This window comes from Amia ocellicauda, chromosome 20 (assembly GCF_036373705.1).
Source record: "Amia ocellicauda isolate fAmiCal2 chromosome 20, fAmiCal2.hap1, whole genome shotgun sequence".
Taxonomy (NCBI): domain Eukaryota; kingdom Metazoa; phylum Chordata; class Actinopteri; order Amiiformes; family Amiidae; genus Amia; species Amia ocellicauda.
The window spans coordinates 4,408,883-4,427,345 of NC_089869.1; the positions used below are offsets into that span (position 1 = coordinate 4,408,883).

At 36.3% G+C, this 18,463-nt stretch overlaps 1 protein-coding gene across 3 annotated transcripts in view; it reads left to right on the forward strand.

Annotated features, from left to right (window-relative positions):
- The first annotated feature begins 11,696 nt into the window (after positions 1 to 11,696).
- LOC136716295 (F-box/WD repeat-containing protein 1A) overlaps positions 11,697 to 18,463 on the forward strand; it is a 42,130-nt gene continuing 35,363 nt past the window's right edge. Inside the window, exons 1-2 of one of the 3 annotated variants that reach the window (XM_066693893.1) lie at positions 11,697 to 11,806; positions 13,477 to 13,584. In XM_066693893.1, the coding sequence (XP_066549990.1) occupies positions 11,762 to 11,806; positions 13,477 to 13,584 (153 nt within the window). In that variant the 5' untranslated portion in view covers positions 11,697 to 11,761. The other 2 variants (XM_066693892.1, XM_066693894.1) reach the window with 2 other exon arrangements.

Genomic DNA, 18,463 nt, shown 5'->3' on the forward strand with positions numbered 1-18,463 from the left:
CTGAACATTTTTTACACCATGGAGGACTGAGTCGTTGAAATGGACAAAACGTAAGTATGGGTGTGTCCTAAAAACACACAGGGATCTTCATGTTGTGAACGTGCCAGATCCTTATTAATATGTTTTCTTTTTTTTTATAACAAAAAAGAGAAATTGGCAAAGTGCCGTATCACTTCTGCGGGCCTGTCAACCTATCAGAAATGTTATGTGTAACCTTCACTGTGCAGTCTAATCTCACCGCAGTGCCAGAGGCAATGTTTTGACATTTTAAACCCCACACACGACAACAGCACTTAAAGTCACTGGGAATCGGAAACAGTCGGTTCCCGGAAAAATAAAAACAGCATGTTGTTCTTAAATTTAACAGCTTTGGCATGGACAGTTCAGGAACAGGAAACTTTCTCTTGTCTCGATCTCTTATGATTTTTTTTTTTGAGTCAAGGGTGTTACTTTTTTATTAGATGTTCTTATGAAATCTTTATGTTCGTGTGGGGCAGGAGAAGGGCTTTGCTATTTATCTATGGTTATTTGATATATAAGCTCTGCATTGTGATGAGGGCCCACATCTAGAAACAAATTATACCCAGAATCTTAAAAATATATTTTAGAGTGTGTGTATATTGGTAGCATAAATGGGACAACAACAAACAATTCGTTTAGTTTATAAAATGCGATCCATTTATCACCATTGTAGATCAGAGACATTTATTTTTTAATTTTAACCCTACAAAGATTTTTCTTGTTCAGAGGGTGCTGCTTTAAGTCATATAACATTAAAATCTCTGTTACTCAGGACACTATTTGCCTTTGCATTACTGTTGAGAGCAGAATAAAGAATAAATGTCATTTAATAGAATTGATGTCACTGTATCGAAGAGACAATTTATTAAAACTTTTAACAGCACGTGCAAAAGGAAGCATTCATCTTTTCAAAGAAACCAACCAATTCCATGTAAAAACAGCCAACGTTAATATAGCCTTATAGCAGGAAAGACACATCCTGCTCTTCACATTCAATGTAATATATCAGAAACACCTATCAACTTTCCATTGCCAGTTTTTGTTGGCTACAGCTGAAACTGTTGCAATAGTATCCGCACCAAAACAAAAAGTGAGTTAAGAGAAATATCAAATTTGTATCATATGATAAAGCTCTCAAACATTGTTTTCAACTATAAACAGCAAACATGGCGATATGAAACGTCAGGCTACCAAGGTATTTAGCACAAGCCTCTGTGAAATGTAATACTGTTATTAGATCATGCAGTCCTATTATATCCTATGCCTGATTGCACTTCTTTGATTACCAGAAAGTAAGCAATGAAACCCGACACTCACATTATACTTGTTTTGCCACCTTTCTCAGTTTTGTCTTTGCTACGTAATGTTTTGACAAGCTCTCTACCAGTGTTTTTGCACGGGCTGTTGGTTTCCCTCTGAAAGATGGAGTATTATTGTTTCCACATTAAAAAGGCAGAGCAAAAGCAGTGGTGGAATGGCACCGTTCGTTTTGTTCAACTGCAGTCGAGCTTCATTGTCAATCTAGAAGGAATTGACTACCTTCTGCCTGCAGTGGAGTCCTGCCTATACTATAGTAAATTATACATATTCCATTTCCACACAAAGGGACTGTTTTACTGAAGATCCTATTCTGACGAGTAAAATTCTTAATAATAGTAGTACAATTTCAGACCTTCAGGAGGCTTAATTCTGTCCAAGTTAGATGGGAGCCATACCATAACTTATTAATTGTAAACAGCTAGGCCTTCTAGGACTGAAGATAGCAATTTTTGTTTTTGAATTGATTTGTTGGCCCACTCAGTAGTGTAGAAAAATGTATATATTGTCCCCATCACCAGTAACAGTGCTGTACTGGGGCTCCAAAATAGTCTGTCCAGGAAAAGATCCAAATGGAGTGTAGAATGAGCCCTAATTCAAGGAGCTCAGGGGGTTAAAATGCACTATGCTATTCTCTATGACAACAGGACTGGGTATATATTTTTATATCCACATATCCCAGAGAATTATTAGAAAAGCATCAGTCCTTTATCGATAAAACTGGAAACTCACTACCAGAACTTTTTATTCAACCTTTGCTGTGGAAATTGTTCCTGGAGAACTTTGTAATGACATAAACATTTCAAATGTCACACAGGCCGTCTTTACACCTGCAATGCTTTGATTTTGAAAAGGAAAAAAAACAAAAAAACATGTTATAAGAGAATGCATGCACTTTAAAGCAGTTCACATACTCTTGAGAAGAGGGAGGCAATTTAACATTTGGAATGGGAATCCTCATATAGAGACTGGAAAACATAACAAAAAAAGAAAAATCCATTGTGTTGCATATTACCAGCAAATAGGACTTAGTATGGCTTCTAAAGGGGTGATAAAAAATGAAAAACAAGTATTGAAAAGGACATATTCACCAAAAATACAGGGTGCTCATTACAACAGTTACAGTCCTGGAAAGGAGATTGCAAACTTCAATATTTTAAAATGGAGAAAAAAATATATGTTTTAAAAACTGGTTTGTGTTGACTGTATACATTTGTGTTTTCATTGCTATGTAAATCATTGCATTGTGAAATTATGAAGAATGAAAAGTTTCTTAAAAATATACTAATAATCATAATTTAGATTTAGAATTTATAAATCAGATGTTATACAATTATTTAGTACCATTGTGTATGAATCGTGCCCTTTTTTAAGAGAGAGATAGCCATAGAGTTGTTTCTGCAAGACCGAACTGGTGAGAAAGTTAGATAGGTACTCAACATCTCACCATGAAGCATTTGAATGTACTGCTGGTTGGTAAACTATTTGAATTAAAGAGCCTATCTGTGTGTGTGCACCTGTTACATTTCTATCTAGCTGGACAATTAAGGTTCCTCTCCATGGACTCCTCATGAGCTGCCATTAACAAATTGTTGCCCCATCACCTCCAACTATGACAACACATTTGGCTATCGTAGTGGTGGGGGTCTCTGGGCCTTTTGTTTTCTTCAAACAGCCATTTAAAAGGGCACAATTGAAGAAATGCAAGTTCTGGACACTCTTTTACTATTTCTTATAGAGATGGATGAGACCCAGTGTCATATGATCACAGCGTGATTCATATTAAAACTCAATTGGCCTTCAAATTTCCTGGCTCTCCCAAAGTAACGGCTGATGTTAAAGCAATGACTGTTAATAGAAGCCACCTCTGCAGTAAGAGGTCTGAAATTGAATCTGACCACGAAAAGGCATGGCGATATGAAACACTAATGGAACCTGTAAAGAGAGAATGATCCTGAGGTAGCGCATGGTGTGTGTTTTTCAAAGCAGATTTACCAACATCTGGACAGTTGTGTGACTTCAATACAGATTATGTTCACCTTATTTGTTTTGCTGCAAGACAAGAATATGGTAGTTTGAACTTCCTGCTCTTCCTTACCTGTAGCATGCCTCCCTATTCATGTTTATATTCTGTATTGTGTTATCATCTTACTAAACTGAATAAAAATATAAGCACAACATGTAAAGTGTTGATCCCATGTTCATGAGCTGAACTTAAAGATCCCAGAAATTTTCCAAACGCCAAAAAGCTTATTTCTCAAAATGTGTGTGCACTAATTAATGTACATCTCTGATCTCAGCATGATCATTACACAGGTGCACCTTGTGCTGGGGACTATGAAAGGCCACTCTAAAATGTGCAGTTTTGTCACACAATGAGGCAAATGGTGGTCACACCAGATATTGACAGGTTTTCTGATGCACGCCCCTACCTTTTTTGTTTTTAAAGTATCTGTGACCAAAAGATGCATATCTGTATTCCCAATCATGTGAAATCCATAATCCTAATTAATTTATTGCAATTGACTGATTTCTTTAGATTAACTGTAACTCAGTAAATCTGTGAAAATTATGCAAGTTCCATTTATATTTTTGTTCAATGTACTTACCTTCTATTCCGGAACACATGTTCTGTAACAAAAATATCGAAATGTGTTGAGGAGGCAAATTAGACACTAGATTCTGGTCAATTATGCCACACTGATACACTTATCATCTCCTCACAGTCAGGCTTTAGGAATCTTTTCAGGTTCTTTTCTTCCATAGTTATTGATAACAGTGCACTTGTTGGTGCCCTAGGGATTGGAGATTACACCCCAACCAAGTGGTGGTGGCACCTAGCGTGGTCTTTAACCAAGGCTTTATCCAGGCGAGCCTCTTGGGAGCTTTGTATTGTGTGCTACTGGGTTCAGCTGGTGGATTTATATTTTGTGGTGAGTTCTGATTGAAGAGGAGTAAAAAAAAAATGCACTAAATCATTTGTGCAGGTCTCTGTACATTCTGACCAACAACTCCTAAAGCAAGCTTTTATTCCAGGTAGCCTTATAATATAGCTCTCCCCTCCCTCTCTTCACCTCTCTTTTCTTTCTTTCTGTCTCTTCGTCTCCCGCTACCCCTCTTCTCTCTCCCTCTCCCTCTCCCTCTCCCTCTCTATGACAGATGCCTGGAAGCCTGAGGCTGCAGTTAAGGTGACGAGATGCAGAGATTCTTTATTAACATTTCATTCCCATTCCCTACACGACATAAATTAGATGGGGTGTTAAATTCGGCCGATTGGAGAGATATGTCACCGAGATGGCAGCCGATTGGATGGGCTGGGTAATCCTGCGGTGAATTCCATTACCACTTTTATATCGTCCGAATTAGCGGGTTGACAGGGATTCTGATTGCCTTTTGCTGGGGGTGGAAGTGAGATCCAGGAGCAGCGCGGATTGTTATTAACACAGACAATGAGCACGTGACTGTTGAAATCAATACAAACAAAGATTGGCTCTCAGCTGTTGTTATTTTTTTTTAATTCTTTCTTTATTTTTTTTGCTTCATGTTGTCTTTTCATTCTCTCTCTCTCGCTCTCTCTCTCTCTCTCCCCCATTCTTTCCTCTCTTGATGTGCATTGAGTGGAAATCCCATTAAATGTTTAGCTGTCACTATTTAAAGCGGCTTCCAATCAGAGAAACTCCACGGGCCATTTGCTTGTTTTTAAAACAGTTTAAATAGGTTTTTAAAGAGGCAGCCCAAGCAGCCCTGTGTGACTCACTGGCTACAGTTTAGGAACTGGCTAATGAACGGCTCCTTCAGGCAGCTAACCACAGCTGAGGACACCTAACATCACCTACTGCTAGAGAATCAGAAAAAACAATGAACTCCCAGTAGATTGACAGCTAGTGGGGACGAATTTCACATTCATCTTGGATGCCAAAACCCACAGCTCCAAAAATGTTTTCAGAAATGTAGGGAAAAGTAAAGAGATCCTTTGACCTGATCCAACTGTGGGCACAGTTTGTTTCATGCATGTCTCAGTTGGGTTTGGCTTCCCTCAAACAGGAAAGAGAGAGTCCCAACTGAAAGCATACTGCTCTGATTGGAGGCTGGTTTTGACGTTTGTTTTGTCATTCTGGCCCATTTTAGTTTTTTGTTACACCTGTTTTTCATGTATTATTATTATTATTATTATTATTATTATTATTATTATTATTATTATTATTATTATTATTATTATTATTGTTTACTAAAAAGTAGTTAACGGTCTGTATAGCTTGTGATTGATGTTTTTGTAGAAGGTAGAAACTAGAAATTAAGTTGTAATTATTGAAATGATATGTGAAATAACTATGTGTTTCCCCACAAAACTTCTGTTATATTGAGGTTGGGAGCAGTTTAAAGACTTGCTCCAGAAGGTCAATTGCTATAAAATTACAGTAAGTGAATTTTTCTGTTTTCCCCGCATGTTTCACAGGGCATCACCATATGTGCTAAAAATCACTTTATGGTTGAGCTTAAAATAGGTTTTTGCATTATTCTCTCCTTGCCTAATAAGTAACCATGGTAACCCAGTAACTGAAATTTCACAGTAACAGAAGTCCTAATTATGTACTCTCTGAATCATCGCCTATTTTCTACAGCCGATGCTGCTGCTTCACAACAGTGAATGACAATAATGTCACAGTGCATGCATTTCAATCATTTGTGCAGTAGATGCCAAATGAACACTTCTACAATGCATACATGTCTGGCTAATTGTGGAGCTTGTGCGTATATTTCAAGCAGACAGGGAGTTTATTAAATGATATATGGTGAATGATATATAGTGTGATTTCTTATTAATTGAATCTGTGTGTTGTAGAGAAAAAGTGACTTGTAATTATTATAGATTAAGGAAAAAAATTAAAGCTTATAATTTTTTTAACATAGAGTTTACAGCAGATGTACACTGTATACTGACCTTTAACTTGGTTGTAACTGACCCTAAAACTTTAGGTTATGAATAAGCATCTGGGCAATCATGCTGCCATGAAAATGTTAACATTGTAAGTTCTTAAATCAAAGCCATGTTCGGTGACATGGGTGGTCGTGGAAAGAGAGAAATGTTCTGACTCTGAATGCACTGTCCACAATCCAAGGCGCTTGAAATACATGCACATCGGCCCTTCGATGCTGAGCTACAGCAGTCCGCACCATCACACTTGCTCCACCCATCTCTCTAGGAGTGTCAACTCTAATTTGCTTCCCCTACAGGCTTTCTGGCAATAAACTTTAAGAATGCTTTTCAGAAGCTGTTTTTAATTGCCAAGAAACGAACAAAAGAAAAGAGAGAGTATGACAGAAATGCATCGACCACATACAGTAAGCTGATGTATGCAAGGGCTATACTGATGCTGTACGTTATTGCTTTAAGGAAGTTCACAGACTGTCTTTGACTAATAGACATGGACAATTATAAGCAAATGAATCTGTTAATGAGGCCTCAACATGTGAGTGTGTGGCAATATTGTCAAAAGCCTCTGCCTGAGGAAGGAACTCATTTATGGCATTGAGGAATTGTGGACAGGTTGTAGGTAATGCATTAAGTGCTCCTGTGTCTTTAAGCGCTTAATGTATAAAGTAATGAACTGAGATCTATGTTCTCTTGTCTTTGCAGGGGCTAGGAATTATTAATAGAGGAGACCGTTTCAAAGGAAGCCAAGATATTAAGTAGCATAAGGGACTTTCAAAAGTATTAACTATCAGAAATAAAAGACAAAAGGGAAAGCAGAACGACGATAATAGTGTAATTAAATTGAGGCAACATGGTTTCTCTCATCATCTGCTATTTTAATTATTGGTATCATGTTGTCTTTGTCAGGTTGTGTTTACCCCTCTTCTTTGTCTGTTTTCTTTTTAATATTTTAAATATTGTTAATAAAGTACAATTTGCCTTCTGTCTAGTGATAATGCAAGCATTTGTGTAAGCAGTTTTACAGGACAAACTCAAGTAATCTTTAGAGAGAACAACATTTTGTAGGACCAAGAGTATGTCAATCTTTACACACACTCAACCGATTTCATTTTTTTCTTACTCATGCACTCTGAGGCCAAGCCAAAGATCACTAATATACTTTATTTGTGGCCTGCCTTGGGTTCGAGCCTTCAAGATTAATCAGTTAATCTATCTATGGGTATGAGTACATTTGCCTGTGGATTGGTAATCCCCAATAAAATACTCTCAACACATTCTTTCATTTTAACATTGTGGAAACGTTGTTTGTATTGTTTGTGGGCATTTCCTGCAAACCGAAGAAAAGAAAATGCTAGCAAATGAAGAGCTTTCAGGATTTTGTTTTGTCTAAACTGTATATGTAGGTATATCATTTACAATATTCATCTTTAATCTAAAGCTTGCTATAACACTCTATTATGTTAAATTATGCAAAACATAGCCCATGTAAAATTAGTTGAAAGGCTCATTTTCTGCTGCCTCCTGCGGTGAGGTGATTGCCTAACAAATTACATTTCAGCTCAAATTTACAATTCAACCATGAGAGCAAGAGAAAGATATTCTGAGCAACGCAACTAGACATATGCCAAGAAGCTCCGCATTGCCAGGGTTTAATCCCTCATGGAAATGTACACCCCATTTTTCTGCATGTGTGAAGGGCTCTCTGAGTTGAAGCAGTAGATTATGTCCTCCACTTTTCCTCACTTCATTTCTTTCCTTCTGCGTAGCCTATATTTTATGTCCTTTTATGTGAACCCCTGTTGCTGTTTCTGCTTAGGTTGCTGCTTCCAATGCTTATTAACATTTACAACAAAACTAGCTTCTCCCAGGACTTCTTTAACCTGAATGAGAGACAAATCGAATTCAATCCAATCCTGCATTAAAACAGCAACCTTTCTGTAACCGTCTCAAGATGTTTTATAATCAAATTGATCTAATTAAGACTAATTGAATTTTGTTCAATGCCACCACCTGATAACCAAGTCAAAATATCAGTATAGAAAAGTTTAGCACTCTTCATTCAATTTTAGAAGCAAAGAAAACACGTTTTTCATGGTTCTATAATTTATTGGGGCCACTTCAAAGGCGCCAGGTTTTCAGATAGTCAGTTTACATGACATAAAACTATTTAAAACTATAGCTAAGCAGAATCACTGACAAGAAATCACAGAGAAGCCCCTGTCTCATAGGGCATGAATCAATAATTGAAACGATAAGAGGAGGCAGAGTATAGCAACTGGTCCTTTAAGGAATGTAAGTTTTTTTCTGCCAGCACAGAATAACCTCAAGCTATGCTTTGCTGCACTCTAAAATAGACTGATAAGTTGGAAGGGAAATAATGCATATTTTATGCATGGTGTTCAGTGTGTTAAAAAAAAGCAGTGAAAAAAACCCGTCAGTATTTGTCTGTTAAAAATTAATAGGCTGCTTGCCTATGCATATGATAAAGAGATCAGCTGTCAATTGAGTTATTGTATTTTTACAGTTCCTGGTCCATGAGTTCTCATTTCTATGCAAAGGAGCCATTAGTCATAGCTGTGTTCCTGCATGCTGTCTGATGTACAATCGGATTCTTACAGAGGATGAATCTTCCAGTCCAGCTGCTTGGCTATAAATAATCCTCTCTTCTTCTGGCATAAATCAAGAAAAATCATACACCTCATTTTGTTGATTCTTCCATAAATTCATTGATTTTTCACATGGGCTTTCGATACATATTCATGAGCCTTCCAAGCATATTCATAATTTATTATTATTATTATTATTATTATTATTATTATTATTATTATTATTATTATTATAATAAAAAAATAACATTTAAAGCTTGCATAGATTTCTCTATAATAATAGTTTTGAACTGGAATAGCACAATATTTGTAACCAGCCATAATGATGAAAGGCAATGAGGAGAAATGGTCCTCAATATCATTATTTCAGTTATTAATGTAATTTAGCCATTTACTCTCCTGTAAGATAGCACTTATACAACGTTTTATCATACTTGTCTTGCATTACTAGTACTCGTATTATTTTGATTCCCCCTTTGCTCCCTTTCCCTTGGCCCTTGACTGTGACCTAACATCTTGTCTGCACTCATCAGCTTTTACAATCCAGGATGTAAGACCCCATATATTGTATACACTTGTGTAAATTGGAATTTGAAAAATGTATTATGCTTTGAATTGCACTTTATTATGTAAATTGGAATTTGGAATTTGTTTTATGCCTTGAACTGCACTTTGTATTGTAAGTTACCCTGGATAAGGGCATCTACTAATAAATAAATAAATAAATAAATAAATAAATAAATAATAATAATAATAATAATAATAATAATAATAATAATAATAATAATTAATTATATGATATGAAAAAGAAAGAATAATATAGTGAGAATGTAATATTATTATTGTTGTTATCTATGAAATAATAGATTTTAAAAGCTACTTAAACAACTGAACTACTACATTCAGTACTACATTTACCACTACTACTACTACTACTACTACTACTACTACAGGGGTGGAGCCGGGGGTGGCACTGGCCATTTAACCTTGTTTAACCCTTCAGCTCCGGCAGCACTACAGTTCGATCATAGAATATTGATGTGTAAGGTGATAGTGTTAGTGACAAGCCTTTTTAAACAACTATTGGTTGTTAATAAATGACTGATGGCTGTAAAGCTTTCAACCAATCAGGAAGGTTTTATTTCTTTGGGCATTAACAATTAAAAAAGCTAATTTAGGTTGAGATGAGAAGGCAGAGTGTGAGTGAGAGGACAGAATTGACAGGGCAGTGAAAAGACATGACTGCGGGGGGCGATTAATAACAGAAAATCAAGAGGGTGTTTTAGACATTTTCTTTGAAGAAACGGTGACAGCAGAGACGGGCACGGGTCACAGCAGACTGGACATATTCTCACACCTTCTCAAATCACTAGTGTTTAGTTGTTGTTACTGTTTCTTCATAGTTTTATATTTGTACTATATTACCTTGTTATAGTGTTAATATGCATTTTCATATAATCGTGTTTTGTTTATGAAAAGTGAATACTAAACTAAAAACAAGCATGATTTTTTTTTGTGTGTGAAAAAATAATACCAATCGTTCATGTTATTGATTGTTATAAGCTATGTTTTAGCACACCATTGTTTGTGTTTTTTTCTCTGTAAAGCTTTTTTCACCCCCCGACCAGATGTCTGTTCATGTTAATTGCATTGAGTTATTATTATGCACATTATTTAAATAAAACTAAGAAAGAACTTCTATTTTTCTTGATGGGTGTCTCACAGTGTTGTTTGTCCTCTATAATTTCAATTGACGCAGTTGAAAGTATGTGTTCTAATCTTTTACTCTGCCCAATTAAATATAAATGTTCTAGTGTATTAAACAAGTGTAGCATGGCGAAGACACTGTCAGACTAAGCCACTCTATTAATTTGCTTGGGGGGGTCTGGGTCCCCTAAATTCACTTCTATAATACCTTCCACAGGTTCTTTAAATCAGTTACATGGGCACAGAAATGTAATAGTTTTTCTTGAAATTAAATACTTAAATAAGTGTATTTAAAAGAAGCAGTTGTCTCAGTATCCAATATCATATTCATATAAAAGCAATCAATAAAATATATTCAGAAAAGAGTCCAAGTGCTTTTATTTCTTTCTTTTAAATACCTTATTTATCCATAACACTACCAGCTAAAGTATATATTTGTTAATTTAAATATCTCCTTAGTTTTAATTTTCTTTATTTTAATTTGGCACAGGCACAGGCACAGAATCACTCCAGGATGGCCTGCAACAAGCAAAAACAGGAGTTTTATACCAGAGCAAAAAGCTGTTCACAATTATCCAATTTACAATTAATTAAAAGGTTTACTAATTCGAGCAGACTTGAGAGGGGAGTTCACCTAGCGAAATAACATTAAATTGAAAAAAACCTGCAATACACTAAAGTGAATGAAATATAAAACCATTAACTGTGAAACTATGCAAACATAATAAAGATCCCAATTGTAACCCTATTAAACTTGCTTATCTAAACAATGTATATTTTACATTTAATGTGTCTGTCTGTGCGTGTGTTCCAATGAATTCGTAGTTATCCTGGACATATATATAAAACTACAAATCCCAAAATAAACTGAAGCATTATTTTCTGCAGTGGGAGTTGGAGTGTAGTCCGTTGATGTCAGGAAGCTAAGAAAACACAACAAAACTACAACCACTACCATGCATGACTACGTTCGTGTGCCACCCTGGGGGATGTAGTGTGTGACACTGGCAAACACGCGATATTCGTTGTTGCTAAAACTTCATATCCCACAATCCTGTGCAGCTTGGGCCGCTAGGGGTGACGGCAGGGGAACGGATTTTCCTGTCTGCGGCTGCGGTTGTAATGAGACGCAGGTCCCGGGGCTGAGAGAGTAACAGTCCCGGCTTGACTGACGATGGAACCGGAGACGGTTTTGCAAGAGAAGGCTTTGAAGTTTATGGTGAGGAGATGACGGAGTTATGTGTTTTCCAGCACCAGTTAAGACACAGAGACAAGACAGAGGTTTGGGCTGGTCTGTCTCGATCTGTACTGGAAAAAAGGTATACCGGTTGAGATTGACCCACTGCCGCCATCTTGGATTGTGAGGGAGAAATACACTGAGAGAATCAAAATAAATGTGTTTATTTTACCTAATTATTTAGAGTAATTTATGAAAATATGAAATGACATTGAAACATTAAACAATGATGATTTATTAACCGAATCAAATAGCTAAGGATATTGCTACGTTACATTCCTATCTCTAGCCTCGGCCTGTGTTTACATTATCTATTTGAATGATTCGTTACGCTGGACTAATCATCACGTAAACACTCTTATTCTGGCTCTTGAATATTGTTCATTGAAAGATAACCTGAGATAATTTCCTTTTAAATAGCACCTTCAACGGATTGTAACAGTTTGTTTAACCTAATTTTGTCATTCTAATGTTATGATTCTGGTGGTCGTGTTGCAGGTTATGAAATTAAATTGACTAGTGTTGTTTTTTGTGATTCAGTTCGTTTTAACACTGTACTTTAACTAACATAATGACAAGTGATTCTATAGTAAACCACGATAAACCAGAATCAGCATTTTAACTCGCTTTGTTATGATCCTGACATGATGCACAGTTTGTTTTGGACGTAATCTTATTTGTTAAGTGTCACCTGTCAGGTTAGATTGTAGCTTCCTAAAGACTTGTGTGGATACCCTGTACATTTCAGTGCTTTTATGCTTAGTTTGCATGTTGAAACTTTCGTCGGACCCTTTTCTATATCTTTGATCTGTAATTATTTTAGTGGCATGACAACCTCACAGTGATCATCACATAAGACTATGTGTTGCAGTAGCCTACAATTTACTTAATGACGCTGACAGATCGATCAATAGAATGATAGATGATATTCAGTAAGGTATCCTTTGGCTGAGCCAGCACTTTTGAATAATGTTTTCTCTAGGCCACTTATTGTTTTTGTAGCCTATCTAATGACAGTCTTTAAGATAGTCTACTGTGCAGATGCTTGGCTACTATTGTCTGTCGCCACTGGATGATAGTGAGTCTATAATAGTTTAAATCTATATTTTAAAAAGTAATAATTTAAGTGGTGTTGTCAACAGAAGATTTCAATGTGTGCTGTTCGTCTAATTCCTGTGCCTTAATGTGTGATGCTGCTCACTACAGTTTGAAGTTGCCAACAGTATTGGGTCCACATCTTTCTAGGGCCGTCCAGTAGATTTCTGATAAACTGTGGTTTGGGAGGATCAGTGTATGCAACACGTTGGTGGACACGGGAATGACCCCCTCTTAGAAAATGTACATTCATGAATGTAAATGCAGCCGGCCTTGGGAGGCATGCTTTCTTTAACAGTGCTGATAACAATAAGTTATAGATGAGGTAAGGGGATTGTAATTAATAGTGGCAATAAAACATCAATTTCTCACTGTGGTATTTTTCTTAACTCTGCTTTATTAGTGGTGAGAGATGGGGTTGATGAAACCTGTACTGTAGTGAAACTTATTTTTTTGTATATTTGCGGCCTCATCTTTTGGGAATCTGTACTGATTGGCCGTCCTATTTGCCACCTTTCCTCGCTCAATCCCATCTCATGCTTGTCCTCTCTCTGCAGTGCTCTGTGCCCAGGTCACTGTGGTTGGGTTGCTCCAGCCTGGCGGACAGCATGCCTTCGCTGCGATGCCTGCACACCCCAGGGACTGGCACATTGAACTCTTTCCAGGTACTCTATCCCACACCCATCACACTCGCATAACCACTTTCACCAGCAGTTCAGTACCAGCTAAGGCCAACATTAACTCATGGCTGTTTGTTTTCCTAGACAAATAGCCTTGTGCCTTCAGGGAAGCATGAGACCTGACTGCACTCCACTAGTGGGGGGAGGGGGACTTTGATCCCCTGGTGTTTTGTAGACCAGTGTACACTACTTGACATGATTGACATCCCAATAAAGGAGTCAGGTTACCAAAAAGGATCCTACAAAGCCACTGCAGTAATGAGAGGGCATTCACCAATGCTTCTGAACATCATTGTGTACTGAAAGCCTCCTTTTGTGGAGTGCTGTGAACAATACCTTGTGTTCTATGTACATTTTGGCAATGCTGGTAGATGAAGAAGCGTGTTCTATTGGTAGTTATGCCGACATTCCAAGACTCTTCAAAACGCTTTATGCCTTGACCTTTATTTCTGTGCCTCTGAAATGTGTTTTGGTATCTACACGCATCTCCTCCACCATTGGACAAGTACATCTGTTGTCAAGCTGGTCTAATTGTTACAATATGACTGAATGCTATGCAGTTATTGATTTCTGAGACTTGAGTGGGAATGATATGGACTTCAATGACATGAGAGAATTGCTTAACAAAATATAAAAATGCATTGAAACTGCAAAAACAATCTTAGATTGATCGTTCAATCCCCTGGAAGCTCATTGCAAGGTGTCATGCTTTGTCCCCCGTGATGGATTGTGACACATCGGTCACATCAGCCATTGTGAGGAGGACTGTCAGTGCTATCTAGGCATTGTACAACTTGTAACCCAAAGAGCCTCGTTTGATAAGGTTTTGGGTAGCAACTGCTGGAGATCACAAACCAGTCTTTGCACCTGTCCCTAAGGTAATCTCATCTCCTTGCAAGTGCCTGTCAGTTATTAACATTGGAACTGGACACATGCTCCAGCTCAAATACTCCCCGCAAACGCCACCTGTACCATCATTTTATTGTATTCTAGCTTTTTTTATTCCCCCACTCATTTCCTGACCTGTAATTACTCTGAGATTGAATTTACTCAAGACACAACTATAACTGGAGACGTGGGTGTTTAGAACTCAGAAGCAATATGTTGTTTTGAGATGCAGGCTACTTAGTTCTTTAATTTTTTTTCCCCATATATTATGTTTAATCTATATTGTGATGGAGTGAAAGTAGTTTCTTAGATCAGGTTTATTCTGTACGTATTAATCGGAAAATATTTTATTCACAGAATTTTCTAGGTGTCCATACACAAGCATTTCCCTTGTAGCCTACTTTGTGTGCTAGTTATTAAAAAGTTTAAATTAATACATCATTTTACATTTTACCCCATATACATAAGTTCCTCTGTTGTTTTTGATACAAGTTTTTAAATGTTTTATATTGTGTCTGAATATAACTTTTTGTCACAAATAAAATAAGGAATAGTCCTAAACATCCCATATGATGATGCAAATGTAACTACCTATAACTATAACTTACTTTACATCTTATACAGATTATCTTACTTAAAAGTTTTTCTCAGCAACCCTGGCTTTTCCTCACGTGCAAAGTGCAGCTTAATTTTAGTGTGCACACACAAAAACAAAAAACAGTTACACAAGAGTTTCATCTTGATAATGGCATCAATCACCACTTAGTAAGTGTTTTAACATTCTTCAGAATGGCTCTGAATGTTAATTATATGTACATTTAGAAAACACCTGGGCTGATGCACATTAAGTTCCATAAACATAGGCTTTTTCATCATTCATTACTCTGATTTGTTTTATTATCGGTTTTTAAATGGTGTTTCTGTGTCAGTCATAGTGATAGTATTTATACTACTCCTGTGGTACATTGACCTTCTAACAGGGATGTGAAGTATGAGCATATGGGAGAAAAAAAAAAGTTTTTTTTATAACAATAAGTTTTCTTATAAATTACATTGCCTTACATAGAGACCTTGTTGCATTTTGTTATTCCCTTATTTAGATATTAGATTAGTTTTGCTACCTGTTTGTCACATTCAGCTTGGATCAGTTTTTAACATTTATATCTGTTTAGTATTTAACTGCCATCCATGTATTATTTAAGTAGGATCACAATTCGGTACACTAAAATTTTACCTAAATATTGAAGTGGGACCATTATAAGTCATACTACCAAATGGTTGCTGTTATTCCTTATGGTTTTACATTTGTAGTATATATTTTCTTAAGAACTTGTGGATGTGTTTTGTGGAAATGGTAATTTATACTGTTCAGCAGCTAGATTGGATTTCACCTGCAGTACAAGTTTTGGATTGCCTTTCATTAAAATAATTATTTTAAACAATGAGAATAAATGCTAGGAGCTAGTTGTAGTAAGAAGTATTGGAATTGCTTCTCAGTGATCGTTTGCTTTTTGAAATGGTAACGTAGGATTGTGATTTAAGTAATACAAATATTTGTGGTATATTACCAATTTACCAAATTTGTTATATTTAGCTTTATATATGTTATGTATTTATATTGTATACATATTGTTGCATTTGGAACCTGGCCACCCTGTCTTTGAAAACATTGATTTTGATATATCATTTTTTATTTTATTTTAACAAAGTTAATTTTTTTTGTTGTTGTTGTAGAGGTAGATATTTCATTACCAGGAAGTATTAGCCTCAGTCTGTTGACAGAAGATGCATTTCTAATAAAACACAGAGAAGGTAAAATAGCATGTGTAGTTACTTTGATGTGTTGATATCTAAAACCTTGTAAGATGCCAGTTTTATAGCTTGAGTTTGAGTGAATAAGCCCTGAAAAAATAATATAGTATAATTTAAGTTCTTCTCCTGAACCTGCCTGTGCAATCATATAGGCTTTAAACTGCTGAGAAAAAGCTGACAGAGCCATTTCATTTTTCTCTGCACTGAGAAACAAAAAGCAAGCATTAGGACATTAATAACTACATTTTATAAATTGAAAGTCAAAGATTCTCACTGAATTATGAAAGGGCACATTTATTATTTGAGCTTGATACTTCATAGTAAACATAGTGCCAGTAGACTATAGAAATCCCTCCAAACGGTGAGACTGAAAAGTTATAGCAATAAGTACTGTAGTTGTATACCATGGCCAAAGTCAGGGATTTAATTAGCCTAATGCACTTAATTTACTCCATCTCTTCATGCTATAAAGTGCTAGGCATAAGAGAATGTCATTTCTATAAACTATCTTTCAATAAATCTTTCAGCTTGTCAGAAAGTTTGACCATTTCTAAATTGCAAGGAGCATTTTTTGTGAAGGAGGGAGGACATTCTTATGTGTCAATTACTTTAGAAACCTTTCCAATAGATTGTTTTGTAAACACAGAGTGCAAGATCCTCCTTAGTTAACCATTACCTCAGATGACTAGTCTGCCAAGAAACAAAAATGATAATAATAAAGAACATAAAATAAATTGTCAAGAGTTGTTTACTAACCATATGTGTTGTATGGAGAGAACATGTACATTATAAATTCACTCTGATGTCTTACAGTGGTGTTGCTGTAAGAGAATGCATATTGGTGCATCATCATTGGAAGCAGTTGATTTCTTCGTTAGAGGCAGTGTAAACTATGACATACCAAGATTACATCCTTCTACCTGTCGCTCAAATTTCATAATGGCTTTTAATGGATGATACTGCTCACTTTTACCCAGGCAGCCCGAGTAATGTTTTCTTTGGGGACAAAGGAATCGCCAAGGGTGGATAACCCCATTAAAAATGTCTGACATGCTTGCAGGAGATGTTGCATCCCAGTCATTCCACGGCTGGTCACTGCTGTGAAAAAAAGAGAAGAGGTAATTCCTGCAAGAGACAATCAGTTACTTGATTGGAAGCATTCCTTTTGTTTGGTCAGACATAGTATATTGAGCAGTTTTCTCAACTTGTGATGCTTTTATTTGAAGGGTGGGAGGTTCATTCTTTTATGTTTTTGTAGTGGTGTTGTGCAGTCTGTCGTTGTGTTTGTATTGGTTTGTATGTATGCTGAAGATCTTGAAGGTGCTTGTTTCTGTTGTCACCTTCATATAATGACTGAATATCAAGCAAATCTACAGCTTGTATAAAATGAAAAGCTTGTAGCCCTAGTTTGGAATTTAGTTCATAAATATAAAAGGTCATACTGCACAGTTTTCTTTCATAGATTTTAAAACTGACAATAGTATGACTGCAGATGACAAAGGAGTTTAAAGTGTTCTGTAGGTACATTTGATCTGCACTGGTACTAGTCTAGCATGTTGTCAAATTGTCCAGTTACCTTTTCAAGTGTTGAAGACAGCTTGGTAGAGCCTAAGATCAGAGTACTGTGCTTATTTAATTTGTGACCAGTATTGGAACCTGTTTCTCCAGAAAGATCTCTGTTGATTGATAACAAAAGAGAACCTGTTGTAGCATATCCGAAAAGCACTATTTGAACATACTCAAGTGTCAAATAAATATACATCTTATTCCGTGATGCACAATATAGATTCGATATGCAACTGGAAGTTCTATAAAGTTTAGAATGGAGATAAATTTTATTGTTTATGGTGACCTATAGTTATCTTAGTTCTTTAATTAATGTGTGTGTGTTGGGGGGGTGACTCCATATATAGCTGATTTCCTCCCTTTGTGTGTAACTTGTATATAGGGAGAAGAATGGAAATGTACTTTATTGCATTTTGTTTAAACAATTTCTTTCCTAGATGTGTAAGACTTGAAATCAACACCATGCTTTCCCTCAGTTCTGTGGTTTATTTCCACATTTGAAGCAAGTGGGAGTGATTGATCACTGCAGCTGCCTGTGAGAATCGGTGGGACTGGTTCAAAACATTTGAACCTCATGGTATCTTAAACAGATTTTTAA